The sequence below is a fragment of the Varroa jacobsoni genome, unplaced genomic scaffold, assembly GCF_002532875.2.
Source record: "Varroa jacobsoni isolate VJ856 unplaced genomic scaffold, vjacob_1.0 scaffold_672, whole genome shotgun sequence".
In the NCBI taxonomy this organism is placed as follows: Eukaryota; Metazoa; Arthropoda; class Arachnida; order Mesostigmata; family Varroidae; genus Varroa; species Varroa jacobsoni.
The window spans coordinates 145,723-170,220 of NW_019213574.1; the positions used below are offsets into that span (position 1 = coordinate 145,723).

The following is a 24,498-nucleotide window of genomic DNA, read 5'->3' on the forward strand; positions in this document are numbered from 1 at the left end:
ATTCACCTTCAGTTCGATCTACTAGATGTTTTATGGAATCGTACCTCTACAACAATCTCGAAATAAAGCGTTAACTTAAATACGGCTGTTCCGTTAAACGTAGCATGTTCCCAATCACTGTGTATGGTCGATTCACGGACCTTGATTTTGAAGGTGAGCAGTATTTTTTTAGAGATACGATAGTCCTTAATGTCGAGCCAGTTGTAATCAAAATTTGTCAAACCGGCTACAGTTACCTGCAGAGGATCGAATATAGATATTTACAATTTTTTCGAAATTATCAAATCACTGAGCACTTCTCGGTGTCTCGAAGAGAAGCATGCACCATTGTATATAGTCTAGGATTACATAGGTTAATGTGGCAAAATAATAGCGTAATAACTCACAGAAGTGAGTTCGAGGTTAAGGATCAAGCATACAAATCTTGATCTTTGTTTCGCAATACAACAATAAATTGACAGATCCAACTTGACGAAATCGATACATTGTAAAAGTACGATGCAAAAAGCGTACAATTTGTATAATAGTTTGTTTGACAAAAGGTAATTTCTTCCTCTGATATCGTTATTAACATATCTCACTTATTTCATACGCGGTCGGCTACATTTTCTAGGTTTTTTTTTTTCTGGACCATCATAGACGGACCAGACACGCCGAAACGTTTTGGGGATTAATAACTTCAGAGGTTGTCAGACGACTAAAGTTCAGCAGAAGCCATGACGATAGTGATCCCAGTTTAAAATGTATGGCGCGCTATGTGAATCGTGAGATAAAGGGCGTTTTTTGCTGACAGGTTTCACAAACGTGATATCACATAATACAAATTGTTTGTTAAAAACATTTAGTGTTTCAATTTGTTGTTGGTAATGAATAATGGGCCTTCTCCCATTCGAAACTCAAAGGCAAAGATGGGCAGAGTCCGGCGGCCAATCCGTTGAACCTGGTGTCAAGGTACTCATCAAAGAAAATTACCCTGTGTTTCGAGAGATATGAAAGGAGCACTCTATTTTTGGTGTTAAAACCCTTCTGATACAGCGAATCTAGAACGTTAATGAGCTAACAGCTCAATTAAAGAGAAAAGACCCTTTAACAGTCAAAAAAAAGTCGGAAAATGTCTTTATAGCTCTCGACGGGCAATCTCTCCCTGTTAATCTAAGTTTTCTCTCATTCGAAGTTAAAACTTTTGTACTACCACGTATTCATCGTTGTAGACCTATGCAAAATTTGCTACTAAGAATCCGCGAGCGGCGTAATCAATGACAAAAGACCATGACACCAAAATGACAACGACAATTTTTTCAATAAGGTTTTAAGGCGATTTTCGAAAATAAAGCTGATCATTGATGAAAGGTGCTAAGAATTTATCTATAAATATACATTGCTATATGCTTTAGGCGGCATGTGAGTGCAAGTTTACTCATCTGAACTATTTTCCATAGAGAGCAGTTACGTCTAGAAAACTAAACTAAAAGAGCTTGTACTTAACGAAATGCATAGAAATTCATGCAGATAGTTACGCCGTGTTTTTTGATGGCCAGTCATGCTTCATTAGGACTAATCATTAATTATGAATTCACTCCTCTCAAACTATTAACCGTACAGTGTCGAAACCTCTGAAAAGCACATGGCAACTACCAAAAAAAGTTGCCCATGTGCGGTTCGGTGTAAATCTACTGCTCTCGATCGATCCTGTTATTTTTTCACAGTACAGTATAATATAATTACGACAGGATATTTGTGCCGCATTATAAGAAAATAATGAAAAGCAATGCGAACTTACTAGCGGCAAGAATAAATCTTTACTTTTCCCCTCAGTAAAGATCTGGTCCATTCGTATGCGTCGGAAAATTGATGGTTCCACAATTGCTCTATACTCGCGACTGCCACTAATGGCATTTAGTAGGTGCTCCACGAATAGAGAAGGAGGATCTCTTTCTATTTCACTCTTCGAGCGAACTGCAAAAGACTTAAACATTTTTAGTATTTGTAACGTCCCGTACATTTTATTACTGTCTTCGATAGCCTTAAGCCTTGAGTCTGATCGAATCATTCTAGAATTAACCACTTCGTGAAAATTTGCCGGGTGCATCCATAACATCTCAGTTAGTTGGGCTAGGAAAACTAATAAAAAATCGAATGGGTTGTTTACGATGGGATCGGTAGATCATTTCAGACTGGCTGGGTCGTCGAAATGTAACCAATTAACGAACATATATCTATTTAATAATATATCATAGCATTCTGTCGGGACGACTAGTGAGTAACGTTAGAAATTATAGCTTTTTTGACGGCGATAACGAACAAGGCACGATCATATGCAAGAGGCATGTAGCAACATGGCTATATACTAGCGGAATCGTCGGGTCGAAGTAGATCACTAAAGTAGCTAAAGTAGCAAGCTGGATAGTTCGTGCAGTTCTCGGGGTTATGACCAAGCAAAATATGTATACTAATTACTGTGAAACAATATTAATTCGATGACTACGCATACTTAGTAAATGACGAGCTTAACAACAATGGTTAATACATGGTCAGCTTACTATAGTTACTAGATGTTGTTGTTGGGATGAGCCTTTTTTCTAATTATAACAATAAAGAATCGAACTGAGAAAAGTTGTGCTGGCTGAAAGCCATACCCTTATTTCGACTCTTTATCAAGCAATACGCAAACGGACTTTGTTTTGCATTGGATTTGAACATTCAATCTTGGGCAATGGTCCTATCATGAAACACGAACAAGTCAATGGTAAAATTTTATTACAAGTCACAAATATGGGGGAGGGAAGGACAGCATTGGCCTGGATGTTCGGATCTAACGCACTTACTATATTTGTGTTAGCCTGCGATGCTAATAATATACTCGTCCAGTTATCTGACGTCATGCGTAATAACTTCGGTAAGTTAGAACAATACTGGTATGCGGGTTCAATGTGCACGAAATCGGACAACAGTTAAATTTCGACCTGCAAACTGGCCTTTCTTACGTTCTTTTCCGAAGATGGCGAAACGAGACTGTCGCCCGCATCTAACGTAGCCATCCATCTGAATTGCAGGTAATGCGTCACCCATCATTGGTACGATCAACTGGAACTTTTTGAGGCGAGCATCCTTAAAAGTCAGATGACCTCTGGCACCGAAACCAGTGACATACTCTACTCGAATTTGCAAAGGGTACATCGGGTAGTCCGGACACTTATTACCAAAATTGGGTAGCAGAGGTACGAGTTCGGCGTACCTGCCGCTAAACGGGGCGTACCTGCTTAGGTTCATCCTCTTTGAAGCTGCTGGTTCTACATGCAACAACGATGCAAACAAATTTGGTAACTATTTTTACGGATTCCACGTGCTCAGCATTACTGAATGACGTTTGCGAACGTATGAATCGTAGTTGCTCAGATTAGATGCAATACCATATTGATATAGGGATTTTCACTAAGCATTTATCAACGTGAATTTCTAGGAAATTATACTATGTGATCTTTACAGCGTTTTTAGTCTTCAGTGTAAGCGCACGTGAACGCAAAGGCGGCTGAAGAATAAATAAATCATCCGTTAAATTTCGGTGGGCCGATGTGAGGCCTGATATTTTAATGCACTGCTAGTTATTAGATCATTCTGTTCTGCTAGGCCTATATGTTATAGGAAATTTATTTTAAATTTCTCGCTGTCCCAAGAGAAAATGTAACTTTTTTACCAAATATAATAAAAATGTGAAGTTTTCTACCAAGGTGGTTCTACTTTTCAAAATGTTGTTGCAGACTATGCGCATAGCATAGCTTATGACGATTTATGAAAAGATTTGGGCTGTCAGATCAGGTCTACCATTCAACTTACTCGATAGTTATGCACCTATAACGATATACACGATAGCTGAATTACGTAATTAACGAAACAAATTTTTATAGTTACCGACAGTATTGAAGCATCGTCGATCGCATCGTACGCCGCGAAGAACGCCCTTGGTCAAAGGCTTTCTTGTGATTTCTTTAAAACCAATGAGAAGTCGAGGACACAGCTCAATACTATATAAAGTAGACGGCATCCACAAATCGCTAATCTGTGTCGAAGGTAACCGTTACACATGAATCAGATACTGGACTACTCATTATATTTAGTGCTATTTTAAGTAACTGTTAAAATAGTTATTATAGCGTTTCGATTCGAAATTAATTCTATATTTGTCTTCAGCGTTTCTTCGAAACCTGTCACACAGTGGGGTGTTGACACACAGTCCTGAACAGTGGCGTGCTGTCTACCAGAGGAGGACTTCAACAATCTACAACAATGTCTATATAACACAGATTAGTTGCAAGCACAGTAACGTACATGGCTGTCTAAATAATAATTTTTGTTCTACTCGACTTTTAGTTGAGTCGGTTCAGCATGGTTTGCCAATAGATACTTTCCGTGACGGCAGTGTTTAAGAGGCACATCGGTTATTAGAAAGACTTTAGACTCTAGATATTAGGGCCAATTCAGGCTGTTCCGATGTTATCGGGCGTATGCTTTCTCTGACAAGTCTATCCGCCGGGCCTTACTAGAGCCATGGTGACATCTGAGGAGGACCCTTGCATAGGCCGGTTGTATTCGGTGCTAACGCACACCTTCACATAAACGATCAACTTAAATTTCTCATCGTATCCACAACAGAGATATCGCAACATTGTATTGCTTTGTTAGCATACAGCCTCTACGAGTGGTCCTATATCTGTATTCCATCCTTTTTTTACACATGAGCGCAGCTCGTGTTCCAATCTGTAGACCTGATTAGTCCAGAAGCGAAACTTTGCAATAGGCAAACTATTACACGTAAGCTACATAAGCCTAGCTTATTAGTAACAAGTTTTGATGTCTGTATCAGGTTAGGTCGAGTTCATAGCGTATCGTCTACTGCCCTACTTCATATCACTATAGCTGCTAGCTTTTATTCGCGCGTTTGTTACTATTTTCTTTGCAGTGCCCCAAAGGTCCGGAAGCTCTTACTATAGAACGAAGTGTGTCAATGGTTGGCTTCGAAGCCACCGGGCATTGACCAAGCTGCGAGAACAGCATGGTTTCAATATGACACTACATCGTACACGCTAAATTAACTAGATTTTTTCTTGAAATATACGCTAAATTCGTTTCTAATTATGGTACACATTGAGATATCAACTGCGTCCGATGATATAAAGCTAGAGCTGAGTAAATGGTGACAATCATATCATAACAGCGGGAAACGATCCGCGTGAGCGTCCTAAATATTATCAATACGTGTAATGAAGAGTTGCAATTCGTTTTCGTACATCTGTATATCTACGATATTAGTTATGTATTTAGGTTTTAATCTTATTAAACTTGTTGCTGTTCCACATGAACTATGATGGCGCTGATAAAAGGTTATTTAGAAAAACATCTTCTCACGGGTTGTGAATCACGCTTATAGAAAATGCTAAGCTCGTAGCTCAGTCTTCCGGAGCTCATAAGTACATGTCCTAATTGCCAAAATGGTATTTTGACGCTCATAAATGTAGTGAATCTCGCTAAAAATTTAGCTTAACAATTAGTGTCAAATAAATAAATCTGAAATTTTCGCTTTTGCTCGTTACTGTTTAGCTGTCTCCTGATGGGGCTCGGAAAAGTCGAACATTTAATATTATATAAATGAAACAAATTAACTAATATATGTACAAGCTAATATTAAAAAAAAAAAAACAAAAAAAAAAGCGAATACAAACGTGAAGGGTAAAGCAATGGTATGAATTCAAGATGTTAGGATCTTCTCACCGCAGTATGGTTGTTTTGTTCTACGTTTAGGTGACCGCAAAATTGTAAGTTCCTAGGCTTTGATTTGTCACAGTAGCGTAACGTGTACGCCATCCTGATGGTCTCATCAATTGCTGCCCTAAAAATTCTGAGAGTTCCGTCGTCACGGAAACCAAAATTGAGTTGCACGACATCCGCCCTCATTGTTATGTTGTGGGTCGTTACTTCGGCACGTCGGGAAGGTTCTGGAATGTTTTTTTTTTCTGTCAGGAACGTTATACGTTTACTTTTGCACGTTAAATTTGAAACAGCAGCGATTTCTTTTTATTGACAAGGTTCATCCAAACGTTGATACAGGCCAACTTGCTACGGTCGTTTATTGCAATACATCCCGCCATATTTACTTGATCTATACTTCGCAGGCCGCTAACCTATGCACGAATCGTTTTCCGTATTTACCTGCTGAATTTTGATGGTTTATATCTGGCCACAGCTTTTTGCTTTGTAATCTCAAAACATACAAGCGTGTCATTTTTTCACTACTTCGTCACGGTTTTTGGTAGCTTAAATCGTAATGAGTGACTCATCGTATTGCTTTCATGCAGTGATTTACCCTCGAACGCAGCCGTTATTTCTAACACCAAAAATTTTCCCCTAACGATTTATATTGTAAACCAAAATAAAAGAATATGATTCCGACAAGTGGCTAGTCTATATGTATACGTGTACATACATAAACAGCTTCTTTTTCATTCTTCAAACACTGCTCGGAAGAATAAGAAGTTCAGCTCATCGTCACTACCGCTCCTGTTCAGCTATGCGATCATATTTACCCCCGTATTTGTGCAAATTATACAAATATAGCGTATCTAGTACAAATGTTTATTTCTACAACTACTGATTTCGAGCTCCGCTATATTAAGACAATTGGACCAAACAAAATGTCTTAATATAATACTAATATCTCCTTATGACTAGTACTTACGACCGTAACGACCTTTTCACACCAAATGAGGCGTATCTACAGTATTAAAGAACAATCATCATTTCGTTAACTGGAATATCGTTATCTATAGATGGCGGTACGCCTAAATACTATAATGGTAACCAAGAGCCAACCTTTATATGCTTTGCTAAAGCCCGCATTGAGAAGCAGCACCCACAACAAGATGTTTCGTTCTAGGGGCTGGCGAAGCTTCATCGTCTTTCTATTGGATTTACGCCGAAACATTGCTCACGTCTAAAACTGCTGTGGAAATCGATGACTTTCGATACCTTTCCACCTAGTTTCTTAATAAACCGGGAGCATTGAACATGTCAAGGGGCAGACCAACCCCAAGTGATGTGGTCGACTTGATCAAATTTTTCGACTCAGTCTCATGCAGTGCCGCACATCCCATCAGCACAAAGGGTCTTCGGCTATTAAAAGACACACCGCAAAAGGAAATAAACGGTCAAAGAGTTTGCTGCTGGTAAGTGGTGTCAGCTTATCGCGAGCTTGTAGCTTAGCCTCGTATTCCAATGGTAGAATGATACCGCACTGCACCATCAAGACGATTGACAGAAACAAACGTCGTGGAAAAACATAGGTGGCGCGTCAGTCATTCTCAGCGGTACTTTTTTGTTTAGCGGTATGAAGGGTCACTGAGCAGTAGGTCGTTTCGAAAACGTTCGATTCGAATTTCTTAGGGACTCCTTATTTTTCATGTTGTTCATGGAACAGATGTTACGAAAAGGGCAGTTAACGTGCGAATCGACACCGATATCTTACAACCGAGGTAGCGAAACTGTTTCCACAGAATAATGCGTAGTATTCTTAATTAGCTGAGATGTTCTGACAATTATATTAGGTCTGTCCTGTAGGTAAATTCGGGAGCTTGCGAATTGCTCTCAAGAGACTGTTACTTTTACGTGCTGTTATTTGGACATACTTGCGGCGTAGCATTGCAACTGTAGCTTAAGTAACCGACCGCTGATTTGCCGAACTAGAGATATCAAATTCAATTTCTATAGTGTTAATTACGGAGTCACAATGAATTGAATGTGTTTTCGGCGTGATCGAAGGGCGCGGGTTGCAGGTTATCTATTTGTTAGAGAGAAAACGTTCCTCAAACGCTATTCTATTTGTCTTCCTACGTCGTATGAGGAAGCTGCACGAGCGGAATATGACATCTACGCAATGCCACCTTATTGATGCAGAAGACGGTAGATGACAATCAGGCTGCTAATATCTTCGATTAACTTTTTGCTGCTCCGTCGGCTCTTCAGTCATAGCTAAAAGTTCTAAGGGTTGGACGAATAGCGTCATTAGTAATGGCTGTTCGATTGTGCCTCTTTTAATCAGCGTCTTTTTAGCGAGCTTGCATAATTAGTTATAGGGCATACTAGTTTGGCCGATAACAGCTTTTAACTGATCGACCATTTTGCGAGCTTGTTCAGCGAATTCCCTTTGGCTAGCGGTCAGCTTGCTATTTAGCCATTTTAAATTGTAACTGCTCAAGTGAAGATGATGGGGCGATCGAGGCAAGCCTATTTCTAGTTTCTCGACCAATCACTTTGGAGCTCCTGCGCTAGTATACATGATATACTTGTTCGCTGTGTTTAATACACAGGTCATCCTTTCTTTATAAGACCATTCAATAACAGAAGATATGCCAGCTATCGGGCATAGGAGAGCGATCTCTGTCTAGGGTGAGCCAATGAGTCAGGCAATACCCCGACGGGCGGACGTTATTGGGCCAAAACGTTTGCTCACTAAGTCAAACTTTCTTTTTAAAAAATGTCGGGCATCTACATAGAAATATTTGTTAATCTAACGCTAACAATTTTAACACTTCTTCTTGAGTTTGTTTATGTGTTCTCGATGATTATTCTCAGTTTAGTGTTTAAGAAAGGTTTACACTAGTTCTGACCAATATTTCGAACTTCACATTACTAAGATTGTCAAGATATGTGGCGCGGCAGTTCGCTATTTATTATCGAGCAAGCAGATCTCTATATGAAAGCTTAAAATCCTCATGTAATTTCCAAACATATACATATCGCTCGGATGGACAGCGCAAGATGTGATTTCGCTAGAAAACCTATTTTTGTGAGGCCCGTAAATTATCTTGATGAGGCTACCGATGTCCGACGTCTACCGAGCTGGTCAATATGAAGGTGGTAGATGAAGCCTTAGTCGTTGCCAATAATTAACTATTCACTGGCTAGACTGTATAAAGTTTCCCGTAGCAATCTCAATATTAGTGTTTTTGCCCAGAGAGCTGCTTGACTGATAATATGAATAATTGTGTTACAACTATATACCAGCGAATACGTTTTTTTTTTTTTCAATCGTAGTTTACTTCTATTGCGGTGATTCGGCTGATTGTAGCTATTTTCCAAACTAAAGTGGATTTAAGTTAAAAGCAATGCGCGGTGGCCATTAGAGGAAAATCATTGTTATTATAAAATCCTCCTAATTTCTCCATTCTGGCGCCTACTCTAACCTCTGCGGCCAAACACCAACAAATAAACGCCATTATGTCGATTAGCGATAAAACTATATTTAGAAAACATTTACCGATAATGATTCATCTGAGTATGCAGTCATTCAATTATGCCCTCTACTTTCAGTCGATACGAGCCATAATTTTGCGGCTTAATTTATCGTTCGATAGTGCGCCTACAATTGAGCTGGCCTATTTATCGTTGGCTCTGCTCGATACAGTCTATTTCCGCATTGTTCCGTCCATTCTGCAGGAGCTACAAGTAATGTACGTTTAAATTTCAATGATTTTGCCCTTCAGCTGGAGCTTTGCCGGCTGTCCCGGGGCATCCCGACATATCCTACCCTTTTTATTTTTACTACTATTGTTTGCTTCCCCAAATGCCAGAGTTTCCCCTTATCAGGGATGGGGGTATCTTAGAGTTTTTTGTTTACCTATAATCGACGACCGGTGCAAATCTGGCGGCATCGTCGCTTGATTATGGGCAAAAACTGTAAGCATACCACTAGCAACGTTCAAGGTTACCAAAACTTAACCTGAACTCTAATAGATTGGCCAGGAGTAAGCCGTAAGTCGAGCTTCTATTAAAACCCGACAGATATGTAGCAGAGCTTCTCGACGCAATAGGGAGGACGTTCGTTTGGTTTTCGTGGCTCAGACGTTGAGATCGACGAAATAGATATACCGTTTTCGCATTTTATTGGATCTGGGTCGTATATGGAGTTGTATTGCAAAGCGGCATTCAAGCCCGAAGGTCGCATGCTGCCTATATACACAAGGATATAGGAGATAAATGTATGACATAGGCAGGTGTGTACCAACGGCCAGGAAAGCCACTTTGGCGCGCAGAGGCTTCAACAACCGAACCGCTTCGTGGTCGATAGATCAGCCCACAACCTACAATTTGAGGGTGGTCGCGAATTCGCCGCTGCAGGTGACTAAGAATGGCTGAAACGATATTGAGGAGAAATACGATTGTCTAACCTCAACATATACGTGTGTATATGACAGGTGTTTTGTCGCAGTTAATTACTAGATACTATATAAGGATCCTGTCGCAAGTTGATGTTAATTAAAGTTCATATTCCATAGCCTGGAGAAGAAGTTCTTAGTCGAAGTAAAGGTTTAGCACCCGCGCTGCAACCGGGCTTAATCCATACATAAGAAGAATTCTTACATGGGTCATTAGTTTCTTTTATATATATATGTCCATTAATGAGCATATCAGTCTGGTATGTAGCCTATGCTTACACGATTATAACATAGGCCTTTCCGTAGTACCCTTCTTTCCCAAAAAGTTATTGACAGTTGCTAAGTACAGGAACCTTGAAAAATAAACAGGCCCATCGCGTTCCAGTTGCTGTTATAGCAGCCTATTTCACTCTGGCCTTTCTTGTGTCTTCATGCCTACCTTTCGTTTATCCTTCTTTTGCGCGAGTCCCCCATACCTCTAGTTTTATTATCGTTTTGCGGTCAGTGTCACATCTTATCATTGTCTTGTTCCCGTTTATCCGAGAAATACCTGCGTCTCGCTAGACTGGGTAACACCAATTGACAAATTAGACGATTGCGCCAGGGCATTCGTTGCTGCATTTCTCTCTCTTTTTCTTCTTTACTTTCTTTTTTCTGTTTACGCTTCTACCACTTGTTTCCATGTTGCTGCCAAAATTTAGACAATGCATTCCGCGCCCCAGTATGCATATGCCCCTCTGCATTTTTCCATCTGTTGATCTGCATGTCGTAGCTTGCCAACGTTTCTGTGTGTTTGTACATATGCCGTTATGTATGCATATTTCTCATACACACCTGTCGCGTTGCAATATCTGTACTTTTGTATTGTTGTACATCTTCGGCGTGCAATTTGTGTATTTCTCTATGCGCATACATTTGCAGCAACAACACTCGACAAATCCGGCAAGAAAGTGCATAGGCTGCCATTTCGCGCAGTGACGAAGAACTGCTTTTGCTGTTGCAAAGCCAGGTCTAGGCTCTGCTAGCAGACTTCTGCCTTCGACGGGCTTTGACAAGAGCCTACTGGTTTTACGTTCGTGCTTATGCCTATTTACCTTTCGGGTGTTCTCCTGCTAAGGACACTACAAGCGTCACTGTCGCTGTATACGACGTGAGGTGTCAACAAAGCCGAAGACAGTCGCAGACTGATTCCGCACTGAAGCGAATGAGGGGCGCTGTTTCACGCGCACGTTTTATACCGTTTGCGGGATCAATTTCGTTCTGCTTATATTCCTTTTGCTATTGTTGCTGGAGAAGCGCATTCGTATGGTAACGTAGCGTATCTACTGCTGTTACGTGTATTCCTAGTATGACGCACGGTACGTTGTCTGTACCAGACAGGAGTGACAGGACGTAAGTACTTGCATATTCACATAGTTCTGCGTATACACACTAACGTGCACGGATTAATTTCTACGTACGCTTGAGGTCATAGAAGATGACTAGCGAAACAAGAGAAAGCGTAGCACGTGTACGTTTTGTACCATCATGTTAATTTCGTGGCGACCCATGATGCTCACGATGATAGGCACGACGGCTGCTGATGATAAACAAACCCATAGAATTGAAGAAAATTTATTGCTTTATTGATCCAGTAATAACAATAAAGTATTAATTTAATGGTACGCATTGTAATGAGGAGAGAATAAATATATTTCACAAATATTCTTTACGTTTTTTCCGCTGTGTCGACTACGAGGCGCTATCAGACAACTTGAAACCCTTGGTCGTTTTCTTCCGGGAATCATAATATATCATCATTAAAATCCTGGTAAAAATATCAGAAACTATGTGCTATAAAACATTGAAATCTACTACATCCGTTCCGATTTTCAAACATACATGCACACATAATATCACGATGTTTTAGCGTAGCCGAGGCGGTACAACCTAACGGTACAGCGCTTTAGGCTAAACAACAGATTTTCAGTGCTGATTGATTTCAATAAATAATGTTCTCCTATAAAACTTGACAGATATAACTGGTTGGGTAAACAATTAAGATTGCATTAAAATTTTGGATAGTTTCTTGCATTTAATCATTTTTTAGTCAAAGACAAAATGCGCAATCGGAAAACATCGTTTGTATATATGGAGAATTCTTTGATTGATTAAATTTATAATTCGAGGTGCCTGATCTATTTTAAGCTCGCGTTGAGTTTATCCAGACAATCTGCGCTGGTTTCTACTTTGAAGACTAGGAAACACGACAAAACGCATCGACCAAATTCGATGTTAGCCTTTCAACCACAAAGGTCATCAGCCATAATATGGCAATCGATGCTAAGTAGAATGTCAAGAAACTGGAATGTCGTCCTTATATAACTTCAGACGATTGAACATCAACAACAACGTGAGCCACGTTTACCAAGTATTGCTATTCCACCTAGGTGAATTGATTCAAAGGTCCCTCACAATATTGACTGCCAGCTTTTTGCCTTTCAGATAACTTACGAAGTTCATGAATGCGCGCTCGTTGTTTATGCGGCATAACTGTTATGAAACAACCACAGAATTCTATGCACGTACGTACGTGCAGAATGCATGCCTAAGTGCGCGTTACGGGCCGTTACTTCGGGGTATACGGAACAGAAGCGCGGCTGTGTCTCGAATTATCCAGTTTGATGGCTCAGTGTAGACTACGAGAGATTCAAAGTGAACTGCCCCGTTAACGTCTTCTATATACATAAATCTTATAAGCTAGCCATATGCAATGTATATATGGGTATGTATTAGTTCACTGTTGCTTTTGGGACTCAAAGCACAATATGCAAGCGTACCTCCATAGGAGTTATGCAAATATACTGAAGTGAAACAAATGACCGTGACACAATATCAACTATAGCTTGAAGTTTTTTCGGTTTACGGTAACCTTATATTTTATCCGGATGACTATTATTAGACTTGTTACGGTTATTATTGGGATATAAATATTACGTTACTTGTGACTAGAGGAGCTTTTTGTTGATGTATGCTGATTGACAACTTCGAATAGCAGACAAGTTTATCGTCGGGAAGGGACTCGTGTATAAAATAGCATATGCACTGTTAATTCGAAGCAGTGCCTAATCGGCTTGTATGTTATCGTACACCCACACGCTTCGTTTCGCAGACAGAGAAAAGTAATAGTCAACACCAGTGCCAAATGTAAAATTCGAAATTAAGCAGACGAACAATTTAGTCGAGGTACCCTGTAGCCATTGTTTCTAATAACATCACCGCCTTATTTCATCAAAAAATAGTCGTCTGCGTGTTTCTTCTTCGTCTTATAGATTATCATGTTTGCGTGTTTTCGATATTCTGTGCAGAAAAGAGCGATATTGTGTTTATGTTTTGTTCTTTCCATTCGAACGAAGAGAATAATTATCTATTGATGTTTGCGCATCAATCAACGAGTAAAATAACTAGTACGATTTGTTCATAACTGTGCAAATTCGAACGACAACTTACCAAGAGTTGCCCAACTAATGAATGTTCATTTTCGCAAGTTTGCCGCACAACGTCCAGTATCTTGCGTTCTTAATTGTGACTAAGTTATATCTATATGACTCGTCAAATTATCGTGATGTCAATGAAGCAGCCGAAGTTCGCAAAACTTACGAAAATATCTGTAATGATTATTTGAATATATATTGTATGGGAATTTGTTAAATAATTTATTATATATAAACATATATTATAACAATTATCATTGATATAAACCACTATTTTTTTTATAAAATAAGCCCTATTTTATATCTCGTTTAGCTATTACGAAACAGTGCCGTAAGTAACAACTGCAACAAATGCATACCCGCATTGATTTTTTTAATATACTAACATACGTATATTAATTTAATGATTAGAGTCCCACATTGATTTTTCAACTTATGCGCCACCAACGACTATTTTTTACCTAATTTTGTGCGTGAAAAATTGCATTATAAAGATTTAAGGGTTATTAGATGCAGTACGTCTATAAGTTATCCTTATTTCCGCAGTTTATTTTCTGTACATCGTGGAAAACTAACGGTTTGACAATGAGACTGATCCATTAGTATATCTGTTATGAGTAAGATTAGCAAGATATAGTGATGAGCGATCGTCGATGCCTTTTTGTCTTCTGTTCGTATTTGTTATTTGCATACATTTAAAATTGGTCACTATGAATTGATCGAAAACGTTATTACTTTATTCAATGTGCGCACCTTTACGATGCAACCTTGTTCTCTTGATGGAGCTACTATTGTGCCCGATTTGTGGGGCTAAATTACTTCTTTGGGGTCATCAGTTCGGCGAGCCGTAACATAATAATTCTGACGATATGCCGTGGTTCCGAATACGTTTTTTCGATCGTTTCTAATTATACAAGACAATATTTCAATATGAACCCGTTCCCTCTTACAGGCCGGCATGTTGTCGACGGGTTCGTCCATCTAACAGATTTTTTTGTTGTTGATCTTCATAGAATCCACACTGTCGGTGTACAAAGTAGGCCGTGTGCAATATGCCAACGACTTTTTGCGGGACCAAACTGTCTCGGTCAACCGGCTCATGCAATCGATACTTGTCGTCACCATATTCAACAAATGTGCTATAGATAGCACTAACAGGGTGTCCAGGATTTACGAATGGTTCATTTCAGGCACTTCGTACACCTTCTATCGTACACGGCTTCAGTTTCTATCCTAACGCATAACTTCTGTGTGTAGATTGTTAGTTAATAGGTCATCATCGTCACGCGTTTCTGGCCACAGTACCTCGAGATGATGCCATTGACTATAGTAGTCTAAATGAAATGATTTGCGCGATGACCACGAGATGATGCAGTATCTTAAAGTCACTATGAGCGTGCAGTTAACAGTCGATGGACGCTACGGCATACGTGTTGGAATCGTATCGAGTCGATTTGGCCGTCCAGTTATTAAGTAGAATTTGAAGCGTTTACGGTAAGGGCTAGGTGGTCTGGCAACGGTTAAAAATCATGACTTTTTTTCTGAAGGAAAATGGCAATTCTAAATATTGTGCAACTATGTTGGCAAATAATCGTGTGCGAGGCAATTATCATAGCTTCGTTGATTCTCAAAGTTTACTGCTACAAGTTAATACAAACCTAGTATAAACTATTGCAGAGGTGCAAAGTCAACTTAGGTATAGATAATATTGAACTATGAATCACTAATTAGAAGAGAGACTCCTTCTCTGGTGAGGCACGAACTGTGCCGGCATTGTAACGTTGTAAAATTCGTAGTTGATTTTCTTTTACATCTGTTTGCGACATGTGCCTTTAAGGTGAGGCAAAAGTAGATCTCTCTATAAATATGAAAATGCATCCGACAATACTGACATTACATATTAGCAGCAGTAAAGTGCCTAAACTGGAAACAGAAGGAACGAGATGTTTGTTACAAGAGTGGCCTTTACGTAAGATGTCCTGTTGTTTTTATGGTCTTGGTTTTATAGAAAACATACAATAACAATTCATCCAATTTCTATGAAACGAAAAAGCACAGGTTTTAAATCTTATGACTTGTTCCTTGTCAGCTACAAAGTGATATTTGACAAAAAGCATTGGTTAAACAAAAGTCACGTTTAAAAAAAAAACAAAAAAGTTCATTCGTTTGGAAATTATCTATCGACACGCGGTTTTGAACCTTAGTACATTCTGGGGATTGTATGAATTTCAAAAATTTAACAACATAGTTTGTCCGATACTTACGTAGTCGAATATAGATTACTGAGGGGAATATAGATTTCCTACAGATACAATCAATTTTATTGGTTAAGTGTTCATAGGTATACTCTAGTAAAATCCACCTTAGCCAAAGCGGATTGGCCGTGCGCTGTTTTGAACCCTGGTGGGAGGAATAATATAGTATATGAACGGAAATATTCTGTCGCAATGCAATTCGAGCATATCAGCTTCTTTCCCATATTGTTATTTATAATTATAATATATCTGATAACAGGAAACTCCTATATCGGTTTCCTTTCATTATCAGCAATGTTACAAATATGGCCGAAATCGCCCCGCGACTATTTCATTTAGTTTATGCGAGCACGTACTTCACAGGCGCTTTACAAGACAAACGCGTATCGTTATGGTGTGCAATTTTAGCAGCAGCTGCCGCACTCGCATCGTCTCGTTCTTTAGGCTAGGTCCCAGATCTCAGTGCAAGATCTCCTGTTAACGAAAATACCATTCAAACGACGAACGCTGACTCATTTTTCGTTAGAACAAGAATAGACTACTATGAAGACGAGGGCTGGTGAGTATTTTCGTGGTTCATTACAGTTTATTCGTGAGTGTTCACGATTATCGACGCGCACGCTGGTAAGTAGCTGCATTCGTGGCACAGGCACTCAGAGAAGCATAAGTTGATATCTAATCTGAAATCGTACTCGTCATCAGCATTATCATAAACAAAGATGTTCCGGGGGTTGCCGTATGATTCCAATCTGTACCTTAACCGACTAAAGTACACGTACGCGTACCGCGGGGTCAGCTGTTTATCAGACCGTATTGATGCTTCTACTGCCAGCTAAATCGATGATTGATGTGTGCCTCGTGTTATTACCGCCGACCTCTAACCAGCTACAAAATCTCGACAACTGTGTAACTGATAATGTTAAGCTTGTACTCCAAGCAGTATTAAAACCGATAAACTTAGTTCCGTAACACATTGCTACAATTCTATATATAATCCCGTGATAGAAATCGCTATTCGGCAAAAGTAGACGTTAATAAAACATCTAAAGAATATAGAATTGTATGTTTAGCACAGAGGAAATTTTACAGATTTGGCCCTAATAGGGCATCTGGTATGACGCCAGTAGGCCGAGTGCAAGTTCGGGTACATCATACAGGGCTATCTGTGAGAATGGAAGACTTTTCATGTTTATCACTATGACGATGAGAAGGATATAGTCGATTCCGTCTGTCCAGAGTAACTAGCGAATATGCGTTCGGGAATTGTGATCACTGCCTGTGCATTTTAGTTGCTATAGCGATGCGCTGTATAACGGTGCCTACCCTAACTAGGAGATGAACGTATTTTAACCATCATCTACTTCTGGTAACTCACGATGCCAAATTATAGCTTAGTTTAATATTGTATTTATACGACTATTACAGGTTGTTAGTACAAGACCGAGACCGTCGAGAATAATTAAGAATAGATTAAGCAGAATTCGTTTTACTGAGCTATTCTGAGGGGTGTTTGGCTAAATCTATAAATAAATGATGTTGTCTTCAGTGGTTTTTCGCATCGCATTTAATTTTTCAGTATAAATTATAAACGAAATAAGAGTAAGTCAGTGAGTTGAGAAAATAGACACGCAAGATCTGTAAGAGTACAGTCTAGGACTTTTTTTACGTTAAACATGATTCCTATTTTATTTGTATGGCTGTAGATCTCCACGTGACAAATCTCTTATTCTACTTCCATCATTGTGCGAAACTAAATACAACGTTGAACAGAAGCTGAGAATACTGCAGATAAACTGAACTACTAAAAAATGTCGATTACTTCCGTTATATTTAATCTATGCAAAACATGATCATGTAATGAATGTCTGTCAAAGTTCTAGTCGTTAATTTAGATTTTGGCTTTCTCTTGGGTTAAGACCGCTTGGTTTTAAGTGTCCAACCTTTAACATAGCATTCGAATACTCGTTCCTATTTTATATATGTCCTACATTTGTCTACAGAGTTCAAAGCCGTCCTTAAGCAAAAACGTACTTATAAAATTTAATCTTGATGGTCTTGAATTAAAGGCCGTTTAGCCCGTAGTCAATGGAGTTTAATGCGTCTGAGACCCTGAAAGCCTTTTCCCCGCGACATTATGTCCTCTACGTTTCGAGTTTTACGTCCGGTATCGCTGTTAGGCATTCCATCAGACGGCTGGCTCCCAGTACGCAGCGATATTATGCCTTGCCACACAGTAACCGAAACGTAACAAAAATGTGCGTGCACACAATGAGCGATGCGTCGTGATACTACGTCTTCTTCGGAATCGGGAAATTTCGATGTTTGAAACGCTTCCAAATGAATATATCGTACCCTTCCTCCGTACAACAGTCAGCTTCGGTACTGGCTTATTTCAGTGCCTACATCATGATGCCCCTGCGTGACACCATACTTACTATGGTCCTCTGTGCACTCCGCACTTGGCACTCCAGCCAAAATAATATATTTTCGTACTGTTTTGGTTTGTTCGAGGAAAGCCGGCGCCAGTGCGACGGCCCCTGCGAAGTCCCCTTCGCCCATGCCTCCGAGCCGAATCCTGGCAGTCAGCCAACGGTAAGTGGAACGGTTCATGGGTAGTTGTGGCGATCTTGGTAGAGAATTGCGAGGGGGGGGGGGGGGGGTCTATTTTCTGAGGCGAAATCAATGCTAAAAAAGGCGGGTCGACAAAAGCAGCGTACGGGATGATGGCGCCTGGTAGCATTTGCAGAAGATCGTCGACAAAGACACTGCTACCTTTTCCTCAATGTACGAGCATGGGGGCACTGACATGGTTGATGCACTTGATGACCAATTCTGCTCTTGAAGTTCGTGCCTAAATTATAATATTATGAGTACTTCATATTGCGTCTAGGAGGATTATTCAGCAGTGGCGATGGTTGATAGCAAGAACAAGCCTAACTTTTATCGTTCGAACAACCTATAAAATTTGATTTGGTAATATAATCATTTTCTTTACTGCCATAAGCAATCAACGATCACAGATATTACACAGATCGCAGAATTTTTCTTTGGTATATAGATGCTGTATAAATTTACTTGCTCATAATGTACGACACAGTAACTTCGTTTGCTCGAGGAATAGGATATAGCTTGTTGTCCATGTGAGCAACAGTTTATTCACGTTATATAACGTTATTAACGTTATATTGTTGTATGCATAAGTTTAAGGAGACCTTAGATATGTCATAAGGCTGTTGATTCGTCATGCACGGTTCTCAACCGTCCGATAGGCTCTTTCTAACAAGGCGCCATCTGAGAATTTGGGCCGGGGGAAACACCTGAGGTTTTTTCAAAATCGCTTTCTGTACAGCCTGTTCTGATGCGACCATCCAGAACATCTTTCGTATAAACTTGCCCCTGGCAAAGATGTTGGGTCGCAAAGTGAGTGTTCATAACATTTGTCATTCATAGCCACCAAAACAGGCCATAAAACGTAATATGATGAACAAACTTTTTAATTAGAACATAAGGGGTAGTATTATTTGATAAATAAAGGCTTACATGGGCTGGGTTAGGTTAAGGTATAATTTACAGCATTTCTAGCTAGCGACTTCAAGGCCAGCGCTCACAATAGAAATGCCGCGTAGATTGCATCAGCTCAGATGGAAAAAGTCACGCAAAAATTACCCCGCGTTTTAAAATAGATTTGAAACCCGCAGATTGTCGACACGTCTCTCGTGTGTGTTCTTCAATGACGGAACGTGTGGTCGGGATTTGTGCTACATGGGCGTCTGCTTTTGATAAATTTCCAGCTGTGTTTAAAGTAACCTTAAATGTTGTATAGCGATTTTGCCTTCTTTAGCTATGATCTAGTAAGAGTTACTACTTATTTGTGCTGTTACATGAACGTCAATAGCGATGTGAAATTCTGAAAGGCACACATTAATATATTTGAGTTTTGCGTGTGTTACCCAAGATAATTTATATGGTATAGCAGTCATATATGATATTTAACGAATCGAAGTGTGTCCTTGTTAAACAAAAAAAAGTTTTTGCTACGTTTTTGCTTAGGTCCATTGCGCAGTCCTCTAATCTATTTAGGACATTTATATTAAACATTATCTACATCTCTTATGACTAGTACAATTTTGCGCTCATTCCTTTTAGCTAACACACCAACTACTCAGCACTCGTGGCAACATGAATATCACTTATCAGTATCTCTGCAATAAATCACGGATCTTTTATATTGCCTTTATTTTCCATACGGTCTAAAAACTATATTTTCTTAGAGCTATATTGGAAACACTATAAATTTTATGGAGCTCTAAAAGTCTGGGGCGGAAATCGACCCATATTTATAATTTTGCCGCACAAGATCAGCTGAGCGGTTTTTGGGCATAAAATAAAGAAAAGGCTAGCGAGACAGGGGAAAACATATAGTACGTAAGAAATATGACGAAAGCCTTTCGGTTTTGGCTATGTTCAAGGACACAACAAATCTTCCTAACGCTATTATGTTGTATTGTCGCGTATAATATGATTGTTTTGACTTGCGTTCGCAGAACGCGGAAGAGTTGCATGCAGAGTTGTTGAGCAAGGTTTATTTCGGCAGACTTAGTGTCGGGGCCGAATCAACCATACCGTCGTGTTCATGTTAAGGTATTTTTTTTTTTTCTATGGATTTTAATAACATTTTGAACTTCTATCTTCATGCTGTGTCGTCTATGAGACCCATCCAAACTGTAGTTGTGATCATGAAAAACCGCTCGAGAATATAGTGATACATCAGTTTTCTTACCTTCTCATGCAGCAGTTGAATCGAGCCCCTGGCCACGCACGCAGAAACCGAGCGCACATTAAAGGTCAACAAGATATTGTCTTGTAGAGGATAAAGGTATTGCTAGACACGATAAGTATCTGTGCTACATTACTGCTACCGTTCCTGCCTTCCTGCAACAGAAAAGGCAAGACCTTGTTTCCAGTTGTGAATATATCGGTCAGGACGGTGGATACTTGATTTAAGGAAGTGGTTGATATTTATGAAGCAGATAAGCGCATTCATGGGAGTTTGACTACCGTTTTGCGCGTCGTTTGTTAGAGAAGGAAAACTCTAAAAAGCGCAAAAACGCTTTCGTGTTTTTTAGAGGCGCGCCCAAATTTTTCGTCGGGGTTGGCTTGCAACACTGCAGCAATGAAATAAATCCTGAGTGCTATACCTTTTTTGGATTGCCGTTCAAAAGTGTCATGGTAAATGAATTCAGGGAGGAGATCGTTACGGTAAACCAAATATTGGTTGTCTAGCCCTAATACTATGCAACATATTTGTAAGTATGTCGCCATTTACGATTAACAGGTTTTCTTTTGGTAAGCTTGCCGTGTGTTTGGAAATCACTGGCCACTATTATGCCAGTAATCAACTATGAAGTTTCTTTTTGATAATTCACTTTGCGTTAGCACCCAACTTTAAACGACAGTTCTATTTAAACAACAAAAATTGACCTTAATTGATTTTAAATATTACATAATAGCATGATAATAATATATACAAAAATAACTTTAATTAATCGATGTAACTGATCTTGTCTTCACCATAGGCACACATCTTCAAAGCAAAGCCATTATATCCCACAATGACCTGCCAGACACCCGCTATCAACTGTCGACTAGTTCTCATATACAGAAAGAGCTATAGTCAGATTCTCTGAGTTTTTGCAATCAAGCTGGCTGGCTGGCTGGCTGGCTGGTTGGCTACCTTTCCACCGACAATACAATGGCGCTATCCAACATCCTAGGTTTCTTTCTTTGTCCAGCCCCCTCCCTGTATATCGAATAGAACGAAGATTTAGTTGATGTCATTGCCATCCCGATGCCTATTGTTGTACCTTCTAGAGCGGCAACCTATTTGCACCTCCCGAACGACCTCGGATTCGATGGGTTTGTAGGTAGCCGACTGGGTGCCGAAAAAGATTCAGCCAGGCCAGTCTAAGCCGAGGAGTTAGCTAATAGGCCTAGCGGACTAACTGTAGCCTAAACCAACTGGCCAACCCAACCCAACCTGAGCCCTGCTGAAAGACCAACAAAGAGCGTTCCAATAAAGGCACTCCTTCTTCCCTCGTGTTTCTTCTTCCAGCCTTTCCACAGTCGCCGACATCGCCTTGAAATCCTGAATCTGTTTAGCAGATCGTAACAATCGCTAGTGGATTTACGCCTCTTCTCATGAAGCACGAGGCAGTAGGTTTCATTTTCTTCATGCACAGCAGTACGCACATATACACTTGCATAGAGTGCACCATCTATGAGGATACTGGACTGCCTACTTTAGGCGTTGTAGGGGCCGACAGGAGGAAGCCGGGCGCACGTATATATATTGGAGACATAGTGGTTTTGGCACGTCGTAAGTGATAAAGTCGTAGTTTATAGCAACAGCCTACGAAGCTTAGTCAAAGCACTATGACATAGTGACGATAAATGTTGTACCACAAATGTACAAGATTTCATACGGGTTTTAAAACATCCGAAAGACATTTTTATGCGGAAAATTGAAAGATCCTCAATAAAGTTTATATCCAAATAATTAGAAGCTATAGCTTTTATAAGCCATTTCGCTTTTAGCTTATCCTATTTTTCACCCTTTGGACTTGTTTCACTGTTCTGACTTTTTGTATTCTTGGGACATCTACCTTGTTATCACTCCGACAGCTCTAGTGAATTTAAGCGACACTTAAACGCATTTGCGCCTACCAATATCCGACTGTTAGAATTGTTTTCGGAATATTTTAATAATTGTGGTAGCAATGGATGGTGCTTACATTAAATACTTACAATCATCAAGGCAAACACTTTTAGCTTATAGAGAGAAATTTGTTGAAATATCTGCTTTTGTTTCATATACAGTCGTAGAAACGAGACAAGCATGACAATTTTTCTGACGCACCACTTATGTGTATATATCGGTTAATTACATCACAACACTTAAGTACCCCGATACAGATCTCAAAAACATGTTCGAAACTCATGCCACGGATGATCTTAGCTGATATGTGATCAAGCTAGAATAAAAGTTGCCTCGAATGAGATTTCCATGTGTTAGCCTGGTTCTTGCGTCCTGCTGTCGTCGCCGCCACCACTATTGTTAGCGGGTAAAGTGTACGCAAGCAATTACAGAGGCAAAACTTCCTAACAATATGTACATCCACCTTATTCGGGATCTCCTCTCCCTCCCGGCGTTTCCTATCGGACGACTCTGTTTATGTCCGCTCAACCCATGTTGAAGAAGAGAGGAAGGGAGACCGCTTGACGTCGTCAGTGTTAACCGCCAAACGCCTCGTTAGCACAAACATAATAAGTTATCCAACAGGTATTCAGGAACGAACCGAACTTTGCTTGAATTAGTGCCTGCAGTGTATTTTTAAGTTAAGTAAAAACAAAAAAAAAAATACACCGCTACCAGTGCAGTCACGGCTTGCTTACCGCCCAGCTGCTTTTCGCCACTCGTTACGTCGGCCCTGGTCGAGTTGCAAGTGCCATGTCCATCTAAACGACTGCAATTCGAATTAAATGTGCCGTACGTCAGAGCCAAGCAATCAACGATAGAGCAAGACGTAGAATAATTTAGAGACGACGAACGCTTAAGAAGATCAACACAAGAAGACGTGCGAAAAAAAAGCTAAAAACGGCGATTCGGGCAGTAAAATTTGGGAATTTTCATCGTATTGTTTAACTTTGTCGGTGAACGTCAGTGGTTGTTTTGGCCGCACATAGTACAGTAAATAACCCATAATTGTTATAGCACGCTTACGATCACTAAGTGCATAAAGAAGACATGAAACGATCGAATAGTAGAAGTTCACCAAAAACGTTACTAACTTATATTAACATCTATTTACCTTGATCTATAAATATTACAGACACACACAGATTTCAGAGGCTTTTACACCTAACAAATTATAGATATTTTCAGAATATTTATAATTATTTAAGTTGATACTTCTACATTTTGGAGTACTAAATTATTATGAATCATTATGCAGTGATTTGGTGAAAGGTACAAATGCCACATCTTATTCCTTTAGCTTGCGTATGTATCTATTTATGAACGAATGTTTTCTCCGTCCCACAACCTATCGGTATACGTATATACCGATAGGTTGTGTATGTGCTTATTCGCCTACCTATAGGAGACAAATGGAGCCTAAAACGAACTTGAACGCCGACAAATCGTCTGCTAAATACCGCCGAACTGTTTTCAGATATTGTTTATCAACATGAATAGTAAAGACTATTTGTCATTGTACAAAGTTCCTTCTTATCCATTGTTAGCCTGGGCCTATTATTGCTTAAAATAGGACCGATCATTAAAGGCGATAGAACTCAGCATTCGCCAGTCGGTGCACTACAAGTTCAAACATGTTGTTTAAAGTAGCGAAAATAATATACGGCACGAATTTTTAACACTTTTTTTTAGCTCGCTTCCGTCGAGTTTAATTCAATTCGGAATTTCAAATGCGACTCGAATGGTGGACCCTTGTCCCTTACTGCTTAAACCACAGCGGTGTCATATCTAGCGGGACTATAATTTGCGTT

General features: G+C 39.7%; 1 protein-coding gene across 4 annotated transcripts in view; it reads right to left on the reverse strand.

The window, feature by feature from the left end:
• LOC111262535 (uncharacterized) overlaps nt 1-24,171 on the reverse strand; it is a 28,435-nt gene extending 4,264 nt beyond the window's left edge. Inside the window, exons 1-6 of one of the 4 annotated variants that reach the window (XM_022836862.2) lie at nt 6,865-7,269; nt 5,767-5,990; nt 3,910-4,057; nt 2,985-3,290; nt 1,781-1,956; nt 141-236 (exon numbers count right to left, since the gene is read on the reverse strand). In XM_022836862.2, coding sequence (XP_022692597.2) covers nt 141-236; nt 1,781-1,956; nt 2,985-3,290; nt 3,910-4,057; nt 5,767-5,990; nt 6,865-6,976 — 1,062 coding nt within the window. In that variant the 5' untranslated portion in view covers nt 6,977-7,269. Of the gene's footprint in view, nt 1-44; nt 237-1,780; nt 1,957-2,984; nt 3,291-3,909; nt 4,058-5,766; nt 5,991-6,864; nt 7,270-20,713; nt 20,866-22,737; nt 23,029-23,385 lie in introns of those variants that run through there. The other 3 variants (XM_022836861.2, XM_086969200.1, XM_086969199.1) reach the window with 3 other exon arrangements.
• Nucleotides 24,172-24,498: the final 327 nt, after the last annotated feature.